Source organism: Vigna unguiculata, chromosome 3, assembly GCF_037176805.1.
Source record: "Vigna unguiculata cultivar grain cowpea cultivar isolate G323 ecotype 2 chromosome 3, ASM3717680v1, whole genome shotgun sequence".
NCBI classification, from domain to species: Eukaryota; Viridiplantae; Streptophyta; class Magnoliopsida; order Fabales; family Fabaceae; genus Vigna; species Vigna unguiculata.
Genome location: NC_140794.1, coordinates 51,699,579 through 51,724,353, shown reverse-complemented (window position 1 = coordinate 51,724,353; position 24,775 = coordinate 51,699,579). Strand labels below are relative to the sequence as shown.

The window sequence follows — 24,775 nt, the reverse complement described above, 5'->3', positions numbered from 1 at the left end:
CACCACTATTGTAAAAGATAATATAGAGAAGAAAATAAAACACTTTTATATTAGCTCTAGTGTTATTTGTTTTGTGTGTCTTTATTCTTATACAAATATTTATTGGTACAAGCAATAACGGAGATTAGGAGGCTAGTAGGGGGCCATGACTCCCCCAAATTTTTTTAATTTTTTTTTAAAATACTTTCTTTTTTTAATTTTTTAGATTGTTTTTTATTTTTTATAAAATATAATATTTAATATTAATAAATAATAAAAGAAAAAAAATCAAATTTAATAAAGAATAATAAAATTTATTGAGATATTTTTCTTGTTCTCTCTCATTTTAAGTTTTTCATTAATTGTATTCATTTACTATTATTACATATCTTCATTTATTTTTTTGTTTTAAAAAAGAAATATAAAGTTAGACACAAATTCATTCTCCTCGTTCTCATTACTCATTCATTCTTTTTTAAGATAAAAAAGATAAATCTCTTTTGTCTCTTAATAGGGGTATATTAGCTTGATATTTAGTTTTTTTTTTTATCTTATGAAGTGTATGAGTTTGTTGTACCTTTATTTTTGTATGAATACAGAAAGAAAAGTTATGTACTATATATTTTTTTCATAACCATTTTTTAAATGTGAGTTGATTATCTTAGATTTTTTTTAGTAATTACGTATTTCAATTTTTTATTAAATTTTGATAAATTCATTTTAGTCTTAACTTTTTTTAAATAGTATATTGATGAACAATAAAATAATAACATTCTTAGTGATAAAAGGAAAGATACTTGTGAAGATGAAAACAATACAAATTTATTTCTTCACCTATTTTCAAGCATGATACCAAGGATTCAATTGTTGAATTAGAGAACCCTTTCTTAAGATTTAAAGAATTATAAGTGAGAAATTTCATATTAATTCTTTGGAATTATAGATAGGAAGTTTCATATTAATTCTTTGTACCTTATTATAAGAAAAAGTTGTCAAATATGAGAATATATGGTGAAAGAGATTAAATTAGAACAACTTATTTAAAATGGTTTCTATATCAAATACAACTTCAAAACTATTATTTTTATAAAAAAAATATGCAAGGAGATTTCAATACTAAAGTATATATAATTTTATTATATTAGTGACAATGATTAAATATATAAAATTTGATTATATTATTTTGGCCGCTTTAAAATTTTTGATCAAGATCCGTCACTAGTTACTAGGGAGAGACTTAAGAGTGAATTGTAATAAGTCTGATTAAATAAAATATTAATTCGTAATAAAAATATAGTCGTTAACTAAAAATAATATTTACCCATCAAATTAAAAGTCCATAAAAAATCCAAGTAACCGTAGGATAATATTTTAATTATATATTTTTTAAATTATATTAAAATATTTCCAACAATCACCCAAATAATTTAATAAATGAAATAAAAAATATATATTATCTTTTAAAACAAAATATTGTAGTTTAGTGTATGGAACCTTCCGAGTTTTAGTCTTACACCTAGTGTTTATAAACTTTCACATGAGAAAATGCAGAGACTTAGTTGTCTTGAGTTACATCCCCTGTGATCGGGTTTTAGTTGTCTTAAGGAACCTTCTGGATTTTAGCCTTACACCTAGTGTTTATAAACTTTCACCCGAGAAAATACAGAGACTTAGTTGTCTTGAGCTACATCCCCTGTGATCGAGTTTTAGTAAATAACACATACGATATCAATGTTAATTTTAGATTATAATCAGTAGTTGCACGTTATGACCTTGTGCATGTATCTTGTTTCATGAGTGTCACTTACAAACTTCCCCATGTCTCATAATGGCGGCCCCACCATCACACTCACTAGGTAAATCCTCAAATGGTGGTTTGTGACTCACTCACACCCATACAATAATTGTCATTGGGTTTATTAAGAGGTATTTAAATATATATATATATATATATATATATATATAACATAATAATGCATATACCTCATCCTAACTATTGCCACAATTTATAGCACAAATCACCATAGGATTAGACATAATTAAATTAGTTGGTGTACTTTAGTCAACAACAACGTCATTGTTACCCATTGAACTCCATTATGTGGGATCACCATTCATGTAAAGATGAGTGTCCATTGTTGCAACTAATTTATGAGCTTTAGTTTCATTCCCCTCGACAACTCAAATACTTATTGTAGAATCAACCCTTTGATAAGCATATTTGAAGTATTTCTTTATGACCTAACAAAGTCAAGAGAGATAATACCATAAGTAATTAAGTTTCTAATTAATTTGTCTCAATAGGATATTAATTAAGTATCACACTTATTTTTTTATAAGTAGTTGTTTAATAATTTAATTGTTATAGATTTATTTTCTATAGTTTATTATAAAACCACATAGTGTTTTTAGAAAACCGTAGGGTGTTTTAGAAAACCGTGGGGTGTTTTAATGTCCTTCGCATTAACTCTCTCCACCAACGCATTAACTCTCTCTAACAACTCCTTTTTTTCTTTTTCTTTTTAAAACATTGTTCCCTCCTCTGCATTTTCACTTACCCCTTCCAATTTATTGGTCAAAGCAACTCTTCAACACTCAACCCCTTCCAACCTCAGCTCCTTCTAACCTCAACACCAGCGCAACTCCAGCTCACCACTCAACCTCGCCGCTGCTCGAGCCCAACACCGTTCCCACCCAATCTTGAGCCACTCTAAACTGCAAGCTTGTCGCCGTTGTTCGAGCATTGTCGCTGCTCAACCCACACCTCACTCACACCAATAACAAGCTTGCGTGTCCTAACTTCGAGTCATGTGTCCAGTGTTGTCGCACCACCCACCACCGAAGATTTTGTAGTCCACCAACAATCCGATAATGAACTCATTTACGTGTGTGTATTGTTCTCATTTGTGTGTGACAAACGAACTAGCCACTCGTTATTGTAGCAAGACTTTGTTGGTCTTGCGAGAAAATGTACTTTCTTCTTTAATATATGTTCTCTTATTTGCACCCAACATGAACAAGGTGTACTGTGACAAAATTGTTGTCTTTACGCATTTAATGTATGCCAGAAGCGATCGACCACCGTATGGTCGGTTCACAAGTTGGAATCACATAAGTTTGTGACATTCCCTCGTAAAAACATTTGTCTCTAGAATCTATACTGATTTATTGTGCAAACACAACTATTGAACTATTATTCCCTATGAGTGAAATGCAATTGATTATGCATGCTTCTTCAATTGTTTAAATAGAACTAGTAAACCAATGGTCTAGCCAACATTAGTAATCCAGTTTTAAGCCTGAAATATAGGCAGTGTTGAGAAGGAATGATTTCTTCTAAGTAACTACAAAGTTCTTGTTGTTATAGAAAATCATAGGGTGTTTTAATGTCCTCCGCATTAACTCTCTCCACCAACGCATTAACTCTCTGTAACAACTCCTTTTTTTCTTTCTTTTAAAAAACATTGGTCTCTCCTCTGCGTTTTCACTTACCCCTTCCTATTGATTGGTCATAGCAACTCTTCAACACTCAACCCCTTCCAACCTTAGCTCTTTCCCACCTCAGCACCAACGTAGCTTCAGCTCGCCACTCAACTCCATCGCTGCTCGAGCCCAATACCGTTCCCACCCAATCTCGAGCCACTCTAAACCGCAAGCTTGTCGTCGCTGTTCGAGCATTGTCACCACTCAACCCACACCACTAATGAGCTTGCATGCTCTAACTACGAGTCTCGTGTCCAGTGTTGTCGCACCACCGACCACCGAAGACTCTATAGTCCACCAACAACCCGGTAATGAACTCTTTTACGTGTGTGTATGTTATTTTCATTTGTATGTGACGAATGAACTAGCAACTCATTATTGCAGCAAGATGTCGTGGATCTTTCCAAAAAATGTACTTTCTTCTTTAATATATATTCTCTTATTTCCATCCAGCATGAACAAGGTGTACTGTGACGAAATTGTTGTCTTTACGCATTTAATGTATGCTAGAAGCGGTCGACCACAGTGTGGTCGGTTCACAAGTTGGAATCACATAAGCTTGTGGCATTCCCTCATAAAAAACATTTGTCTCCAGAATATATACTTATTTATTGTGCAAACACAACTATTGAACTATTATTCCCTATGAGTGAAATGCAATTGATTGTGCATGCTTCTTCAATTGTTTAAATAGAACTAGTAAACCAATGGTCTAGCCAACATTAGTAATCCAGTTTTAAGCTCTGAAATATAGGCAGTGTTGAGAATGAATGATTGCTTCTAAGTAACTGCAAAGTTCTTGTTGTAGCCTTTTAATTGTTAGTTCATATTTGCATACACGTGATTATAATTGTGATTACTGCTGCCTTGTTGTGCTTACTGCTACCTTGTTGTGCTTACTGATTTATAAGTTATTTTCCATTTACTTTGCTTACTGATTTAATGTGATTATAATTGTGATTGTTGCTGAGAGATAACACACAACTAGCATTTTAGGCTGATTAAAGAAGGATTAATCATAAGGTTACTCATTTCCTTTAATATAAAATTTAAAGTGTGGGGTGGAAGAAGCTTAACTCTACCGTTGTGCTGTTGTAGGTCTGTTGCACAAGTTTCAATCTTGAGAGTTGCACATCTAACTTGGTTCCATCTTCCTTTTCCTAATTCTTGTATGTTGTTTTTAGTATTTTATTTTTTTGTCAATTTTACCTTGAAATTTGTTATGTTTTTGTGGTATATTTCTAGGCATATAGTGAATTTTTTGCAATTCAGTTATAATTCTATAAATACCTGCAATAGTTGTTTAGTAGATGAAATTGATCTTGTTTTGTTATTGTTTCTAGTTAATTTTGATAGTATTAAGCCTATTTCATATTTACATACTCATTTTAGTAGTGTTCTAAAGTAGTTTATCAAGCACAAGATGATTTTTAATTTCTACATAATTTTTAGTAGTTAGTTTTTTCCATTAGTTTTTTGCTATTTTTAAGCTTGCAATAAGTATGCTGTTTGTATTGAGATAAACTTTGTCTTGGGACATAGTTTTGACTGTGTTGCTTGTTCAGATTCTATTGCTATTTTTAAGCTTGCAATAATTGTGTTATTTGTATTAAGATAAACTCTGTCTTGGGACCTATACAATGATAAGGCACAAGTTTTAATCACCCTAAAATTTATATTAAAACCCTTTAATTATTCATCCTGACTTATAGTGAAATTGTGCTTACCATGCTTCATTGAATAAGCAATTGAAAAGGCCTTTTTTCCGTGGGTTACCATTTTCATACAAATTAGTGTGTTGGTCATGATGTGTTATATTATACTTTAATTATTGACATGTGACGTTTTATTTCTTTATTTTGGGTCATTATTTTAAATCATAACTTGTATTAGTTGTAGATATAAATTGCAAAATCATGTGTATATCTAAGTAGTCAAAACTAATTCATTTTCACACCAATTCAAACTACTTTGGAGTTAGTTTTAATGGATTGAATATTTTTCTAAAATAATAGTTGAGTTTAGCCTAGTTTGGTATTTTCTTAGTGAAACTGTGTTGTAGTTTGATTTCTATACGCAGTGCAGTTTAGTTTGCCATAAAACTCAACAATCTTGGCTTCATTAAAGTATACAGTTTTGCACTTGAATTCATCATTATCATTCTCCACCCTCCTTTCCTTCTCATCTCTAGAGTTAATGTATTCATTGGATTGCAACTTGTATACTGTCTCTGATTCATTAAACTTTTGTGTACATATATTTTTTTCTGCCAACTTCGATTAATTCTTTTATCTACTCATATTTTTTCATTAATTGCTCTTGTATATGTTTATGAACTGAATAAATGTAGGAATGGCATTTAAGGGTTGTGGCAAGTTGGACACATTAAAAGAGTTATATGACGAATTGGATAATGGAATGAAGGCTTTCATTACTGAAAGCATATCCTCAAATGGTCCAGTTAGTTGTCTTTTCCGCTTATTGATGGTAGTGCGTAAAGGCAACCCTCTTCCAACTTGTTTGTGTCAAATTTTATTAGAAAAGTATCAAATTAAAGTCGAATGCCTAGACTTTTTTTTCTTAGTCAATGACATCTGCATGAACATCATGCTTGAGGATGTTCTTTTTTTAACTGGGTTACCCATTGATGGAAAACCTATCATTCCAGCTTTTAGTCGTGATGAGGATGCGTTTTCTATATTTGAGTCCAATGCAAAGACCCTTAGTCTTGGTGAATTGAAAAGAATTGCATGTGGACAAGGGCCCCAGAACCATAAGATTTATGTTGTACTGTTATTCATTATCAATTGTATAATAGTACCATCAGGAGATGGACATTTATGTCACCCTACATATGTTCAATTCATTAAGGAATTGAACGATGTAAATGGTTATGCTTGGGGGGCTGCATTACTTTCATTCCTCTATCATGGGATGAAGAAGTATAGAAAAGGATAGAAGAAATTTTGTGATGGCAACATGTGGGTTCTATGGTAAGAAAAATTCTTATGAAAAAGAGGTCCTCATGTGGAACCGTAAGCTATTTGCAGAGAATTGCATTAACGATTTGCCATCTATGGAACCTGATTGGTTGTTGAGGAGCTTGCTACTGTGGATTCCTCTGCAGTAGGACCTGTAGCTATAAAATAAGTACATTGAATATGACGTAAAATTGTTCATTATTTTTTTATGATTAGTTAGCTACTATAGTTTTGTTATTAACATATTTAATCAGCTAAATTAACTTTCAATCAATTGTTTTTATTTAATCAGCTAAATTAACTTCCAATCAATCGTTTTCAAAATATTGAACAGATAAGAAAACATATTGAATATGCTAACAGACATACTATAAAGTATGATTTTTCAGAAAGAGCATTAACAATTGGTAGTTTTTGTGGGTGAAAATCAACGTGAAATACTTAATAATGACATTTACAAAATAATGTTATTTAAAATAATTAAATTAAAAAAATATTTATATTATTTTTAATATTTTGTATATCATTACAATTCATGAGTATTCATAATGGTTAACTATTCATAATGTAATATTTCAAAAATCTAAAAGACAACCTACAATAATTCTTTTTACTTGATGAATTAAGGAATTTACCTTCGGCATAAAATTTGTTACTTAAAATAAGATAGAACAACAAGAATGAAAAGAACTCATTTATTTTTATTGCATAATTTTGAAAAGATTACACCTTCTCCAAATTATGATTTTTTTTAATCATAACCAATACTTGACTACAATTGGATTTATACAACAGACTTATTGTTCTTAGAGTTAGAATCAACATCCTTGGGAACAATTTTATTCCAAAACCAATGTGAAGTCCAGAGTAGATTCATTTCTTCAATGGGAACGTTCTTGGTTTCGGGTAAAAGTAATGCAATGAAGATGGTCATGATAACCACAAATCCTGCGAAGAAGAAGAACAAACCAAACTTCAAGTGACAAAGCATGGTAAGAAAGACTTGAGCAATTGCAAACGTAAATAACATGTTGACTGCAACATTGGTAGCTTGGCCTGCTGGTCGAATTTCTAGAGAACATATTTCACTTGGCACCAGCCATCCCAACGGTCCCCATGACCATGCATATGCTGCAACATATGCACAGATAAAGAACAACAAAATATCTGCTTCAGATTTACTAAATGCTCCTTGACCATTTAGCCCAAACTTTAGACCGATCATGATTCCAACGACAACCTTCAATCCAAAGCATTAGCAATAAGAAACATGATATATAACAAATTATGTTTAGCTTAGGTTTCAAGATTTATAGTGTGATACACAAAAATATTGTTTGTTATACAAATGTATCAATGGTGTTTCAAATAATATTTATTAAATTAATCATGCATGTTCACATACAAGAAATTGTTGGAGATCTCTCATCAGTTAGATAATATGGTCAATTTATAGTATGTAAGTGGGTGCAAATCTCATCTCACAAGCAATTTTTGTTAGCTCAAGTTAAACTTAAAGTCTACTTTTTAAGATGATATCATAATCATTTAAAGCCTATTCTGACGAGGTTTGTTATTTGTAGGATTTATTGTATCACACATTATTTTTATTGCTATCAAACCATCCTTAGATATCTAATATGACCCTTGAGATGTATATGAACCTCAACTTACAAGCTAATTTTTCAAGACTCAAATAGGTTTAAATCCATTTCTTAAGAGAAAGTAGCTAGGTTTAAAGTTTTATTGAAGTTATAGGTTGCAAAAGCTTAAAAGTATTAGACTTATCCACTTTTACCTGACAAATAAACATTTGGACACCACCTTCAAGAAATAACACTCTTCTTCCAAACTTGTCTACTGTGAAGATAGAAACTAGTGTGGCAACAACATTAACAACTCCAGTGATAACTGCAGACATGAGTGAAGCCTCATTACCGAAGCCTAAAATCTGAAAGAGAACCGGGGCATAAAACATGATGACATTGATGCCGGTGAGTTGTTGAAAGGCTGGAATAAAAATGCAGAAAGTTAGTTGAGGCTTGTATTTTGGTCTTGTAATGTTCTTCCATGGATGTTCTACATTTTTTGCTTCTTCACTAGCATCAACAAGATCTTGATATTCCTCATCAATTTTCTCAGTGCCACGAATCTTCTGCAACATTTTCTTAGCTTTTTCATAATTTCCTCTTTCAATCAAAGAATTAGGTGTTTCAACTACACAGAGAGATCCTATACATAACAAAATTGCGGGCACAGCTGCAATGCCTAGAGAAATCCTCCACCCATTTTCATGCTTGGCTGTACCATAGTTGATTAGGTTTGCAACTAGGATACCAATTGTAATCATCATTTGGAAGCCAATATTGAGTGCACCTCTAATTTTTGGTGGAGCCACTTCAGACAAATACACTGGTACGGACTATTGATGTAATAAAAAAAGGTGGAAAAGTTAATCATCATTTTCCTTGGAAATAAAAAAGGAAAACCAAATTAAATAATTAAGATGTATAGCTCATGCTAATTCTTACCTGATTACAAAATCCCACTCCAATTCCTAAAAACATACGACCAATGATAAGCATTGCAATGTTCATGGCAAACCCATTCAGTAGTGAACCAACAAGAAAAAATAAGCCACCAATAAGCATAGAGACTTTACGCCCCAGCATTCTAGTTATAGTAGAAGCAAAAAAAGAAGCTATTAGTGCTGCAAGGTATAAGGAAGAGGTGAATAAAGTAAGAAGTTCGTTGTCAAATTTGCAATATTGATTCTTGCTTTCTGTTGTATCTTTCATTTCTTTGTGCACACCAGGGAAGAACTTAATCAAAAATGGTTCCATGGAAGTCACTCCTCCTGTAATACCAAGATCATATCCAAAGAGAAGACCTCCCATTGCAGCTACAAAACATGTAATCAGTACAAATGTTGTGACATTCCCTTCATAATGTCGCACTGCTCCATCTACAGCAAAGCCACCTGCCATCTTTCAAATTGTAGTTCTCACAAATATTCGAACTCAATTTCACTCTCCACAAGGTTAACCTAGTCCCCTTCAGAAGTGTGTAATTATTATAAGAAAATAACAATAACCACTTTGAAAATTTTATTGCCTCCTTTTCTTTCTTTTATTCTTTTCTCTTGTCACTTCTTTTACACAGAACTTTGTGCTTTAATAAGTAGAGTAACAAAACACTTTTGATGGTTGAAAAAATTTCACGATAAAAATAGGTTTGAATGGTCACTTATGCATTACTTTTTTTGTTGGAATGATGAATAATTTGATTAAATTTATTAGTATTTGCTAGAAAGTTGGAAATCAAGTTAGTATTTACCTCAAAAACATTACTAATTAAAATTAAGATTTGGACTTTGTTATTTGACTCATTCTTATTATTGATCGTTTCTCCTATACTTTAATTTGTGTGTAACAAAGTATAATTATTTTCTCAATTCGTAAATAGTGTTACCCCACGAAAGTTTATACTATATTTTCTCTATGTAATAATAATAATAATGATGACCAAATATACTTGTAAGGTAGAATGAAAATGTAAACATAGCTGAACATACATTTATATCTATATCTTGCCTTTATTTTAATTAAATTTAAAAATAGAGAATCACTTTTTTCCTCTCCTTAGTTGTGACCTTATGTTTATTTTATTTCAAAATTTTCAATTAATTAATATTTTATACGGAATAAATTTATCACAAAATAAATAAAAGGTAAAAGTATAATTTATAAACTTAGTTTATTGTACTTATATATTATAATAATAATTTAATAAACCTCAATTCTATATAATTTATAATATTATGGGTAATTTAAGTTCTTGAATTTTATAAAATTATCAAAGCAACGTAAAAATTAAAATACTTTCTATATTCAATAATATAGTTTTATATAAGAATATGAAATTAAATAAAATATATTTTTATTACTTTCTTATGGTTTTAGTTATAGTGGAAATTTAAAATAATCTCTATATCATTGAAAACTATTGTGAATGTGAGATAATATGCAAAAGAGTTATTATTAGTCTTTGGTATCGAGAGCAACGATATTTAGTGTATAAATTTTGTAGATATATGTTGGTTTCATAAGTTTGAGTGCGATTACAAAGCTTATTAAAACCAGTGATCAACCAGTATATCATTTTAATAAATAGTAATAATTTTGAATTCTTATAATGTGATAATTATTCAATTTGCATGCATTCTTAGGTCATTTTCGTAAAAAAGAAAATGCTTAAATATTTTTTTGGTCCTCATTCATTTTTGTAATGTTTGTTGCGGATGGTCCTCATTTTAACATAATGTTTAAAATGGTCATCATTTTTACCGAATGTTTAAAATGGTCCTCATTTTCGCAATTTGTGTTTTATTTGGTACTTTTTTGTGACGCCGTTTAAATCATTAACGAAGCATTGTATAGGTGACACGGTTTGTAGTAGGGTGTGTTACGTTAATGATTTAAACGGTGTCACAGAAACCGTGCTACCTCTACAATGCTCTGTTAATGATTTACATGACGTCACAAAAAAGGACCAAATAAAACATGAATTGCGAAAATAATGATCATTTTAAATATTCGGTAAAAATGACAATCATTTTAAACATTTTGTCAAAATGAGGATCATCCGCAAAAAACACAACAAAAATGAGGACGAAAAAGATATTTAAGCCAAAAGAAAAGTTAAATATGTCACATGACTATGATAATAGAAGTTAAACATTCATCTCTTTGGATGAAGAACAATTTGTTGCAGTTGTGTGGTTTTGACATCAATGCATTTATGTGTTATTTAACTTTCAATTTTATATTGTGATGTATGAAATTAAATTTAAATTGTTCCTTTAAAAAAAAAAAGTTAACTAACTCGCTTTTAATTTATTAGAGATGTTTCTTTAAAGGGAAATAAGAGCTAAAATTGTCTTTTACATGAGCTCGAGCTCGTAACCTAAAATTTTAATTATTTATTTATTAATTTAAAAATTTCAGAGTTAAATATATTTTTAATTCTAAATTTAGATTGAAATTTGTTCATATTTTCAACTTTTATACAATTTAGTCTCTAAACTTTAAAAATGAATTAATATATTCATTTTAATCAATGATATTAATATTTTTTATGTGTTGAACGATATTAGTTTTTGTTTTGCAAAATGTTTGAATTAAGGATTATTCAAATGAAATAAAAACTAAGAATAAAATAAAATAAGTAACATAAGCTTTTAAGTTACGCGAAATTGAAATTTGTTCATATTCTGAACTTTTATATATTTTAGTCTTTAAATTTTAAAAATGAACGAATATAATCATTTTAACAAAAAAATATAAATTTGTTTTACGTGTTAAATGATATTAATTTTTGTTTTGAAAAAACGTTTGAATCAAAGGTTATTCCGATTAAACAAAAATTAAGAATAAAATAGAATGAGTAACATATGCTTTTATGTTATACCTAGTCTATTGAGAGTTTATGTCATTCGGCACTTGAAATTTGTAGTCTAATATTAACATGTGAAGAATATAAACAATAAATAAAAGTATCAAATGTGCAGTGGCGAAACTTGGACAAAAATTGTAGGGGTGCCAAATTAGATTTGTTAAATATAATTTTTTTTAGTTAAAAAAGAAGCTCTTCATCTTTTTTCTTCATTTTCTCTACTTAAAACAAACACATATAATAGTGGAATTAAAAAAAAAAGATATTACTATCATTCACTATTATATCGTGATACCGAATCATGAATACCATTTTAGATTGTACCTCATCAATTTGATTTGGTGATATTGTCAAATTTGAGGCAGTTTTTCTCGAATTTCTAATGAATTTTTAAATTCATTATATGTAATTCTAAGAACTTTAAAGATTTGTTTTTTATTGTCTTGAATTCTTGGTTGTCATGAAATTTCTCAAGTTTAGTTAACGTAAATGCATTTTTTTCATCTTTATCACAAACCCTCCTCTTTACAAAAAAAAGAATCAATTTTTTTATTTTTATCATAATCTTTCTAATATCAATTCATCACGTCTCGCCTATCTAGAAAAAATAAAATTTATATTCACAAATCACAATTATCACATTGCAAAACATAACAAAACCCATACCACTTTAATTAAATAAGCAACACTGTATAAATTCAAAATTTTAAAAAAAAAATTACCATAGGCAGCGAAAAACACAAAATCCCTAAATTTCATAATTAAGGGTTATAATAATTTGGGAAAAATTATAATTAGGGTTCCTACCAATTTCATAAAAGAATCCCTCTAATCATAATTTGGGTTTATATTAATTTGGAATAAACTTAATTTGGGAAAAACATCCTAAAAAGAATCATAAATTTAACATACATTACTCATAAAAAGATATTAACCTTGATATGTGAGAGATCATGGAAGAATGTATACTTCAATCCCAATCTATGTGTTTCTCAGCCTCTATTTCCCACTCTATCTATTTGTATTTATTTCTCTTCAGACACTTTGATGACAATTTATATGGTGGGAAGATCTTATAGTCAGAAAAAAAAAACCCTAATATCTTTTATAAATCAATGTCTCCATTAATTTTTTATTTTATTTTCTCTCTCTTTAATTATACTTTTTCATAATATAAATAATATATAAATATAATTTTAAATATATATATATATATATATATATATATATATATATATATATATATATATATAAATTTAAAAAAAAAATGGGGGAGCCTAGGCTCCCCCTAGTCATAATGTAGTTTCGCCCCTGCAAATGTGTAACCTTTGAAGTATTTAATTCAATAAAATTGAGAATACATCGTTTGAATATAATTACATACAAGATTGTGTTAAAAAAGCATGTACCTTCAAGATCTAAGTTTGAATTTTATAGAAAAAGAACAATCCAAAGAAAGAAAGAAAAGATGTGTAGGAAAAGAAAAAAAAATAAGAAACTAAGAGTCAAGATAATAAATATATATTTTCTAGATGCACACACGTGCTTACATATGCACACTACTTATAATCTTTTTAAAGTATTTACTAATCTACAAATATTTTTAAATTATTTAATACATCACTTAAACATAATTATATACAAGATTGTATTAAGAAGGCATGTACCTTCAAGATCTAAGTGAACTTTCTAAAAAAAGAACAAACCAAAGAAAGAAAGAAAAAGTGTGTAGGGAAAGAAAAAATAAAGTTAAGAAACTAAGAATCAAGATAACAAATGTATTTATCTAGACTCACATGCGTATTTATCTAGACGTACATGCACACTTACATATGCACGAATGCACACATATACACAATTTTAGTAATTTGTAAGGATGGAGATTAGTATTAAAATTAAATATAAGGACAAGTTTAAATAATACTTAGGAAATAAATTTACTTGTCATCCTAAATTAAAGTTTTATATAATATAATATTATGTATTCTAATATTTTAGAACTATTATACTTTTCTATTTCGTAAAATATAGGTGACAGGCAAAGGCGAACCTTTATAGTGACAAAGGAGGCCGTGACCCCCTAAAATTTTCATATTTATATAATTTAATATATAATTTCAAATATTTTTAATATATTTTATATGTTTGATATTCTAATTTTTTTTATACATCTATATCTATATATAAAGGAAAAGTCTTCTTTTGGTTGTCCACATTTATTTTTTAATTTTACCGTTTAAACATATTTTTAAAATTAAAATAATTATTTTATTAATATTATATTTTAAGTGATCATTTGTTTAATTGAACAATTTTTTCAATTTCATGATTTTTTTAAAGCTTAATCCTCATAAATGAAAAATAATTATAGTAATTATAAAAATTATTTATGTTTAATTTTAAAATTATAATAATAATAATAATAATGATTTTATTATTTGTTATTATCATACAAAAAGTAAATACAATGTTTTTACTCGTTTATATAAAAAGTTTAGAATTATTCTTTTGGTCTCTATTTTCGTTAAAGAATATTAAATTGGTCATCAAGATTTTTTTAGTCTCAATTTGGTCTTGATTTTCGAAAAATGATGTAATTTGGTCCTTTTTCGTTAAATTTCTTGAATTGGATCAAAATTTTTTCATCAAAATTGGAGTTGTAAATAAGGAAGATTTGTTTTATTGGTGTAATTGGCATAATCCTAGTGTTAATTTTGATAAAAAAATTTCAACAAATTTAACAAAAATAACTAAATTGCATCAATTTTTCAAAAAAAAAGTTAATTTTTTAAAGAACAATATAAAATCGAAACTAAATAAAACTAAAAGATCAACTTAACACTTTTAAACGAAAAAATATACCGATAAAATTTTGACAATCCAAATGTTAGTTGATGATCGCTCGTGATAAGTTTTATTCTATTAATTGTTTAACATGAATATAAAAATATAAAAAAGAAAGCCAGTGAATATCCATTTGAACAAATATAACTTTTTGGATTGAATGATGGCATATGTTACGATAAGTTTCTAATAAATTTAATTAGAAGAAAAATTAGATTACATTTATTTAATTTAGCTCAAAAAATTCATATAATACTTGGTTTTCAGATCCTTAACTATTATACCAAACTTACTTATTAATTAAAATTTGTATTGAATGATAATTTTAAATGTAATGTATTATCCTATTGAGTATCACACTTATTTGGTAACTAAAATTTGTACTCATAATAATATCGAAAATTACTTATTATCAATTTAAGTATTCTACTTATTTGATAAGTACAATTTTCATTCATATACTAATTTTAAAGAATATCATGTTAAATATAAAAAAAATGTGATAAAAATTTCGATTCACAAAATATTTTTTAAAATTATTGATTATTATAGTGAATTAATAATATGATTGATAATTATAATTTAATATAAAAATACTCATAAAAAACTATTACAACTTGAAAACATTCAAAAATATAAACCAAAAGATTAGTTCTTACAAAAATAAAGTTAATCCTTCTTGGACCTAGCTAAATTTTATAAATATTTTTGAAGTCAATAATTAACAGACGATTTGGTTTAGCATAATTAAAGGGTAAAATAAATGTTTTTAAAATTAAACTCATTATGCACATGTAATTAAAGTTAGGATACACGTTACATCATCACATGTATCTTCCTAACGTGTAATCAACCTATAGGCCTAAATTTGGTTTAAAAGATTATTTTTGTTATATTTTTATTTAATTCTGTTTTAATGAATTAGGATAATAACTTTTCTATCTTTCTTGAATCTGTGTTGTTCAGTGATGATTTTATTTGTGCTTTACAAATGAATTAATTTGATTTGAGTTATTTAACATGTAATTTTAAAAGTGTTAATTTGATCGATCCATCACATTTATCGAGCTGAATGATTTAACCTACCTAAATTTTGAAATGGTTAATTTTTATTTTTATACATTTAAGAAATATAATATATGAAAATTAAGAGTCAATAATTAAAAATTAAAGGTTCATGTAATAATACATCATGCATAATAAATTACAAAATTGAAATGCAACACAAAATCATTCCTAATTCTCACAATCTTAATTTTTCCAGGTATTGACATTACTTTTGTTTGAGTGATGAGATTGTGTTCAATAAACATATTGATTAAAAAATGTAATGGAAATAAAAGTGCAGCATTTGAAATAGTTTAGAAAAAGAAAAAACGCAGATGATTAGGCACACGCGCCAGCATATGAGTGTTGGAACAGAGTGGGATGTTATCGGATTTGGAGGTATTCCTAAGGCCAAACAGGTATTCAACGTTCCTATTGAGTGAAAGCTATATCCTTTCTTTTCTTTCTTTTCCAATCAACCAGTGATTCAGTGAGAAGTAATTTTACATTGGGCTTTGTCCTCAAATTGTGGCACAAAAAGGATGAAAGTTAGCATACATGCATCCATATGTCCACACTCAAACGTCAACTCATCCAATAAATGTAGTAAACTCAACCACATGTGATCAATACTTCACCTGCTATCTCTCTGCTGTCCACGCCTTTCACTGTTCCTTTTCACCTCTCCTGTCATTTCGCTGCCTTCACACTAAAACTCAATACATGAACAACCATGCTGATGTAGTTTCTTCACTTGGAAAGGACACACAATAATTGTCATAAAAGAATTAATAATATCAATTCAACAAATTGCAGGTGCAGTGCATAATAAGAATGGTTATTTCCATTGTACAGATTAAATGTCAAAACCAAAAACCCCAGTATTCTTCTTCTTCTTCTAAAGGGAAAATTGGAGGCCTAAACCCCAAGGGGAAAAAGATACAAGCCATGGATCATCACAATTGAAATTACAAGCCCCACATTAGCTCTCAATGTCATCCCTCTCCTAATAGAATCTTTATCCAACAACACCATGATTTTCTTTCATCCCTATACCCCCCAAAAAGCTATATAAACAATTTCAGCATCTTCTAGATGGGGCTTATTCAGAAAACATTGGACAAGAAGGAACACACAAAAGTGAACCCACTTAAGCAAGTTTTGTCAATGTCCTTCATTTCAAATATCAATTGTTGGAATCAAAACACAAAAGGTATATATACAGGAGATTTTCATTTCGCACCACTAACCCCATTCCAACTTCTGGGGTTCTTTAGTTCTGTAGTAGTCTGGGAAGTAGCTGCTCTCTGCTTCTCTTGCCCTACAAATTTACAAACTGTTGATACAACCAGGTTAATGCCCATGGTCATTGAATGGTTCTGGTAAGTTTGCACTTGGAAATGAAGATTGTATCTGAATAATTCAAACTACACAACTTCAAAAGCTCAGCCGACTGTTGTTTCAATATTGGATTGCAACCGCTTTGGATCACAAGGAGAAGTTTTGCAGCAAGTCCTGCTTCCACAGCGATCAAAGAGCACTCATCAGGTGCCAGCTTGCACACAGACCACAGTATTGACAACGCATATTGAGTACAGTTTTCTGAGACCCTCATCAACAGTTTCACCATAACGTGTATTGTATTAGAACAATTCTTCAAAGCTATTCTGCCTTCCGGAACAGAAGCCAGTGCATCCAAGATAGAAAGACCCAATTCCAAACATTCGGGCTCCAAACCAGACAACAACTCAACCAATTGAGAAACAGCCCCAATGCTTACCAGCAAAATCTTAACTTCTGAATGCAAGCACACTGTTCTCAGGAGCCTCAGCCCAGGGCAGATTCCATTTGAATGCCTCTTGTCTTTAACCAGCCTCATCAACCCAACCAAAAGACTATGGCTCCTGAAAATCTCCAACTTGAAATCCTTCCCTTCAATCAATGTCTCAATCAGCCGCGTGCAATTGATCTTCGTCTCAATTGAACCCTCATTCAAAATGTCCACCATCAGGGAAACCCTCGCAGGCTGCAGTAGATTCCTCTTGGACTCACAATCAAGGTTCAAACTCACCAGAACACCAATGACCTCGGAGCCAACCGCATGGGAAGTAAAAGGACCGAGCAACGCCGACACCACGGAGACTCCATCGCCATCGACCAATGCCTTGCGGGCAGTGGCATGAGCACCCACCACTTGATGGAGCTCCTTGAGGGCAAGAACACGAGCTTGCCCCTTCACCTTCTTGAGAGTCTCAACAAGCTCCGACACCCTCCCATGGACATCTTCTGATCTCTTCTTCATCACAAGGTACTTCTGAGAAAACCAAGTGGATATCAAACGGTAGAGAGTGGTATTTGGTGTGATGGAATCGTCCCAGAGCTCTTGCATTGTGGTGGGGCAAGTGAAGTGTCCCAGACTGAACCATTTGAGAATGTTGGACCTCTCGTAGGTCTGACCCGTGCAAAGAGTCACGGGGTCCTGCATTGGCTCAAGGGAAATTGGGCAAATGAACACAGATGGAACTTCACACAAGTCTAACTCTTCAATCATCCTCCCAAGATCCAGTTTTTCACCAACCCCAGTCCCCACAACCCCAGAATCCACGCCGCCCAAAACCCCATCTTTCACCGCCGTGTCCAGATCTAGAATCTGGCCCTCGATCCCATCCCTCTTACAAGAAGGCTGAAACATTGCCATTTTCGAAACCCCTTTGAGAAAAAGAAACCAGCTTTGGAGAGAAACCAGAAAATCAAATCACTAAAATGAGAGAACGAAACACCCTTCAATGGACATTACAGACGTGGAGTGCGTGAAAGAAGAATAAAACTCTCCCAGGGTAGTCTCTCACGGGCAGTTTCCAAGCAACAAACTTGCTTTATTGTAGAAATCACTCTGTTCCTGTTCTCTCTCTTGTAATAAGTTTTTTTTCTCTCTCTCTATCCGCTTTATCTGATCTCGTTCAATGGTCAAAAGAATCATTACCATCATATTTCACATCATAAGCACATAATCAAGGTTGAAAGGGGGGGCTTAAATGAGCGAAACAATAAAGAATGTAGAGCAATGAAAGAGCAAACAGTGAAGAACAGTGGCCTACTAAGCACAAGAAGTAAATCAATGGCAGTAGAAAGTTCTAAGAAACAGTGGAAAGAGGCATTGGGGAAGGGGGGAAATAATTGAAGAGGCAGAAGGAGAAAATGGAAAGAAGGGTTAGGGAGTGAGAAATGAAGAGGGACCGTACCGGCATGGGGAAGAAAGAGTGGGAAGAAGAAAAGGCATCACTGGCTGGCACTGCCAAAGGGAAAGGCTCATCCTACACACAGCCAGGACTGCCACTGAACACCTCTTCTTTTTTTGGGCAGATTCTTGACTTCTTGTAATCACCCCTCGCCAAAGAGTAAGTAAATTAATTTGGGTAATATTAAGGTTTAATTACACTTTTCTTTTTTATTTTTTTCAAATCACTCATTTTTCTCAATATTAATATATTATTTAGTTTATTGCTTTACCAAAACATAAATTTTACGTGTCACATTGATTTCTTAATTGTTTACTCATTTTTAAAAGTGTAAAATCAAGTAAGAATAAAAAAAGGTTAATATGATATGTTAATTTGAAGTAAAAATTGTAATTAGTTTTTTTTTTTTTGAAGTCTTTTTACAGTTTAGTATTTTAATTTTGGAAGTGTGGATTTAGTTTTTGTAATTAAATTTTATTAAGTTTTGACGTTTTAAATGTATTTCATAATTACATTCGAGTTGTTTATATCGTTTGACACATTTTCGTTCTAATATTGGTTGATAAATGTATTTAAACTATCAAATAAACTTAACAAAATTTTGTTAAAATACTAAATTCATAATTAAAATTTTGTTAAATTTAGACCAAAATTTTGAAAATAGACTAATTTTAATTTATATCGAAAATTAAGAGATAAAAATAATATTTAACCCGGTTAAAAATAACATTGAGTATAACATTGTCAAATTAACATCTATAATATTTTAGAATTTAAATACAAAATTAAAAAATTACCAAACTGAATATTTTTTAAATTTTAATTTATATTTCATCCCAAGAGTGTAGTTGAAATTTTAATCTAAAAATAAAGATTGAAGTGATTATTATATTTAAACATAAGTTTAAATACTAAACCGATTTAGTCTCTGTTTTTCATAAGTTTTTTTAAATTCAGTTTTAATATTTTTATTTTATTCAATCATATGAACCGGGCCACTTGTTCACTTGTTCATTGGATGTTGATTATTTAAATAATTAGCTTCAAATAAAAGAATTAAATTGAATAAAAATGAAAAAATAAAACCTAATTGAAAAAAATATATTAAAATTGGATCGAAAGAACTAAAAAAAAAATTAACTTAATATTTAGCTTTCAACGTAATGTTATGAGTATTTTGTGTAAAACAAGTTGATTATACTCTATTTAGAACACATTTATCTTTATAAAAAAACGAGTGAAAACAAAAACTTGTGTTATCTTTTTTATGATAAAAAAATTATAGAATTATTATTTTTATTATAATAAAATTAAATATAAATATTTTTTGTAATTTTATTATAGATAATTTTTATTTATTTTGAAGATAGTTTAATAATTAAAAAAGTATTAAATTAAAAAAATAGAAAAACAGTCACTTAAAAATAAAATTGATTAAATAATAATTATAATTTAAAAAAATCTTAATTTAAAAGGTAATATTGAAAAATAAGATGACCACAAAAAAGAGAAATCTCGTATAAATATAAGAGCATATTTGTGTTTTAGTTTTCAAACCTCAAAATTATATAACTTATTTTTAAATGTGAGAAAAAAAAAACTTGAAATACAATTATTTTAATAATTGTAAATAAAAAAATAGAAAATATTATTTATTTAACATTTTCATTATTAAATGTTTAAAAAATTTATAATAATGAAAATTGTAAAACATTGATTTGATTCTATTTAAATTTTATATTAAATTAAAATTAAATTAATGTTTTTATAAATTCGTGTTAAACATAGTATGCGCTGAGATTTTCATTAAACTAAAATCCAAACTAACTTATTCACATTATGTTTGATTCGTGAGTTTTTTGTAATAAAAAGGCATAAACTGAGCCGTGAAAATTTAAAATTTCTAGTAACATAATGCAATAGATATCAAGAGAGAAAATATTGATTTGTTTCATCATTCAAACTTGTATGCAAATGTGTTACCACTCTAAAAGGAGTTTTAATAATGACTAAAAACCTCTTTGAAAATGGTTGCTTCGTTATCATTATTGTTGTACCCATCATTGAATGTATCATATCATAGCACAACATTTGTAATGATAATTTTTTTCGTGTTTGCTAATTTCTTTTAATATGTTTTGTTCATGATGAGTAATTCAAATATGAAATAAACCACAATAAAAAAATCAACATATTATTCATTATTAAACTACAATTTATAAAATAATAGTCTAAGGGAATTTTGCATTAATATATGATTCAATGCTTAAATTATAGTCATTCGACATCGTCTAATATAAATAATATAAAGCATTTAGCAATGAATCAAATATTAATTAAATAATTTCTTTAGAAAAATTGAAATAAAGAAAATATAATATCATCAAGTATTTAATGTGAAATCTATGGACATTTTTTCTCTCTAATGTTAAATATAAAAAAATATAATTATATAAATATTAAATAAGTATATCAAATATAAATTAGATAAAAATCAAATAATTAGATAAAAAGAATAAAAAAATCAATTTATGTACTAGAAATAAATAACGAAACTAGGGAAAAAAAACCTAAAAGAATTAGATTTTTAAATTACCTAATAAATTAAAAGTATTTTAGCAGTATAAAATATGTACAAGTACTAATAGGAATATGAAAAAAAAAAATACATATTTACATATATAAATTCGTTCTCATATTTAATTTAACAAATTGGACATTATTCATATACACATATACACATTTAATGTGGAAATTCTTTCTCAAGATTAAGAACAAATTATGATAATACCCGTGCGAATTGGCTCATTTGTCATGTCCATATATGATCCAATCATCCTTTAAATTAGAAATTTTATATTTCTTTAAGATATTGATCACTTTTTTCAAAATTATCCACAATCCCTTTAAAATTAGAAATTTTACATTTTTTAAGATAATAGTAATTTATTTTTTCAAAATTGATCCACAAAACCCTTTTTAAATTTAGGAGTTTGACCTTTCTCAAGATAACAATCACTTTTTTTTCAAAACTTAATTATCTTTAAATATTTAATAATTACTACAAGAAAATGTTAAACTATCAATGGAAAAAAAATTGTCAGTAAAACAAAATTTATCTACAAATTTTTCTAATATATTATGAAATATTAATTATTGACATTGTCAATAATAAATTTGTCAGTACTTGGTAAATTAAAAATTTTATTATTAACAGAAATATCTATCAACAATGCATCCATCAGAACAAATTGTCCATAAAATTCATCAAAAATTGAAAATGTTTTGCCAATAGATATTATTTTTTGTTATTAATAAATAAATAAAAATGGTCTACCCTTTCTCTTTATTATACTAGGATAACTAAGCTAGTAAATAAAAAAAAAATCGGATTAAAAGGCTACATAAGCAAGAAAATGACCAAATTCCATTAAAAAATAACTTCTTTTATTGGATAACTTGTCTCTAGGTAATTATTTCAATAACTTAAAAAAATAACCTTAATTGAAAAAAAAAATACACTAAAGCTTTTGTGTTGGGTTTTCACCATGTGATAAAATGAGTTGGTAAATTTTAATTGATTCTTTTTAATTCGTTAGTAATGTTTTTTTTAATCCATCGTAAATATATTGGTACTTTTACTTTTTGAACATTCGTCAGTAAATTTATCGATAGTTGATTTCTTAAAAATTCATCGATAAATCCATCAATATTGCATTTTTAAATTTTAAAATTCATTGGTGAATTCGTAAAAAAATCCACCAACTAAATGAGCATAAAAAACTTTCGTCAAGATTGAACGAATTATTTGTTATAAATAATTAAAGATTGGTAAAAAGAAGAGAAGAAAAAAGGAAAAAAGAAGGAGGATGAGGATGAGGAGGGGATGGCAGCAACAACAATAACAAAGGTATCGATCATAACCACTAAAAAAATATATGGTATTATCGACGACCAACACTCGTCGATAACAAGTAATATCCATCGTTAATGAATGTTTCCCAAAAAAATGATCTTAATAATGAAAGGATTGGACATCTTAAACCCAATAAGAATGACATTTCAAGTTCACTGTGTGTGTGTACTTGATTAAATATTTTCCCCTCTTTTATAAATAAATATAGTATTTTAGCTTTTGTTGAGATGCATTAAGCTCAATATCACTTTCTTCCAATACAGTCTGAAAATAGTAATTTATAGTTTAAATCTTTTAATTTTTAGTAGATTACCAACTATTAAAAGATGATGTAAATTCTTTATACTTAAAGATCTCTTTGTAGTGCATTCAACATTTGCTTATGTGCATTTGCTATATTCATCAGTATTTATGTCAGGTCGGATCGAGTTCATCTTGAGCTGAGTTAAGTCGAGTTTACATTAGGTTAAGTTGAATTGGTCTTAGGTCAGGTCAAATTGGGTTCACCTTGAACTGAGTTAAGTCAAGTTTATGTTTGGTTAAGTGGAGTTGATCTTAGGTCAAGTGGAAAAGGGTTTACCTTGAAGTGAGTTAAGTTTAGTCTATATTAGATTAAGTTTAGTTAGTCTTAGGTCAGGTTGAGACAAGTTAAGTTTGGGTCAAGTCAAACTCACTTTGGATTGGGTCGTGTTGATTCCACATTGGTCAAGTATAGTAGAGTTGTGTCCATATTCTGCCAAGTCTAGTTTGACTCACATAAGGCTGGGTCGAGTTAGGCACATCTCAAGATGAATATAGTCAAGCGCACCTTAAGAAGAGTTAATTCAGACCTACGCCAGGTCATGTCCATGTTAGATGGAGTCAAGTCGGGTTCACATCGGGTCAAGTCTAATCAGACACACATCAGATCAAATCGAGTTGTGTCAGGTCGGCATGGAATTGAATAGAGTCAAGTTAAGTTGAATCAAGCCACATCAGATCCAGTTAGGTCAAGCTGGTGGTACCAAATTCAAGCTAAGTCATTTTAAAGGAGGTTGAGATTGGTCGAACCTACATCAAACAATGTTGGATTGAATCAAACCCAAATTGAATTGGGTTGGCTCAATCAAATAAGTTAGATTAGGCCTTAATCTTCCAATTAAATTGCAAATAATAAAAATTAATTAAACATTAAAATGTATAACATCTAGGGATTAATTTGTAATTCCATATTTTAAGAACTCGTATAATTTTGAAAATTGTTTTAGTGTTAATTGAAGTATTGTACAAGGTCAAACCTATTTTATCATTGATCCTAATCCACTTCATGTGAAACTATTTTTTAACCTATTCAGTCGGTGAAGTAATAAAAGGCAACTTATTTAAATGTGGGTTAAGATTAACCTATGAACCATTTATCAAATTAACCGCTTTAGTTTTATACTAACAAAAGGTCCAATATAGTTATTAAATGACCAGCTTCTTTGCGCATGCTGACAAGACTTTGTTGGTGGATACAAAATTGATTTATGTGCTCAAGAGACTAGTATCGTAGTTTTCTTTTGTTTTGACAATACCCAAAAGCAAGCATCCTTTATTCGAGGTCTCTAGTTATTGAAAACCTTTAGATTTTTAAAACCCACAAACGGGAATCAATTTTTAATTTATTTTTCTCGTACTTTTATTTTGTAAATATATAATCGTATTATAATATTTTGAAATATTAGAGTATGATTAACCTGATTTTAATTTTCATAGTTAGAGAAGACCTTCACAAATTTTAAAGTATTCCTTTGGCTTTCAACAATTTAAAACTTGAGGTATTGACTTGATATGATAATCACTATAATGAA

The 24,775-nt window shown here is 29.1% G+C and overlaps 2 protein-coding genes and 1 long non-coding RNA gene across 3 annotated transcripts; 1 reads left to right on the top strand and 2 right to left on the bottom strand.

Moving 5' to 3' along the window:
- The first annotated feature begins 2,550 nt into the window (after nucleotides 1-2,550).
- On the top strand, nucleotides 2,551-6,623 carry LOC146887940 (uncharacterized). Its single transcript, XR_014993711.1, has 3 exons — nucleotides 2,551-3,770; nucleotides 4,561-4,631; nucleotides 5,813-6,623. It is a non-coding gene; the product is annotated as an uncharacterized LOC146887940 (long non-coding RNA).
- Nucleotides 6,624-7,124: 501 nt separating this feature from the next.
- Nucleotides 7,125-9,666, bottom strand: LOC114175494 (sugar transport protein 10-like). Its single transcript, XM_028060249.2, has 3 exons — nucleotides 8,975-9,666; nucleotides 8,242-8,865; nucleotides 7,125-7,683 (listed from the first exon to the last, which is right to left on the bottom strand). Exons 1-3 carry the CDS (start codon nucleotides 9,428-9,430, stop codon nucleotides 7,228-7,230), a joined length of 1,536 nt encoding a protein of 511 aa, XP_027916050.1. The 5' UTR covers nucleotides 9,431-9,666; the 3' UTR covers nucleotides 7,125-7,227.
- Nucleotides 9,667-16,562: 6,896 nt separating this feature from the next.
- Nucleotides 16,563-19,189, bottom strand: LOC114179165 (U-box domain-containing protein 30-like). The gene is made up of 2 exons (XM_028065403.2): nucleotides 19,031-19,189; nucleotides 16,563-18,738 (listed from the first exon to the last, which is right to left on the bottom strand). Exon 2 carries the CDS (start codon nucleotides 18,484-18,486, stop codon nucleotides 17,155-17,157), a length of 1,332 nt encoding a protein of 443 aa, XP_027921204.1. The 5' UTR covers nucleotides 18,487-18,738; nucleotides 19,031-19,189; the 3' UTR covers nucleotides 16,563-17,154.
- Nucleotides 19,190-24,775: the final 5,586 nt, after the last annotated feature.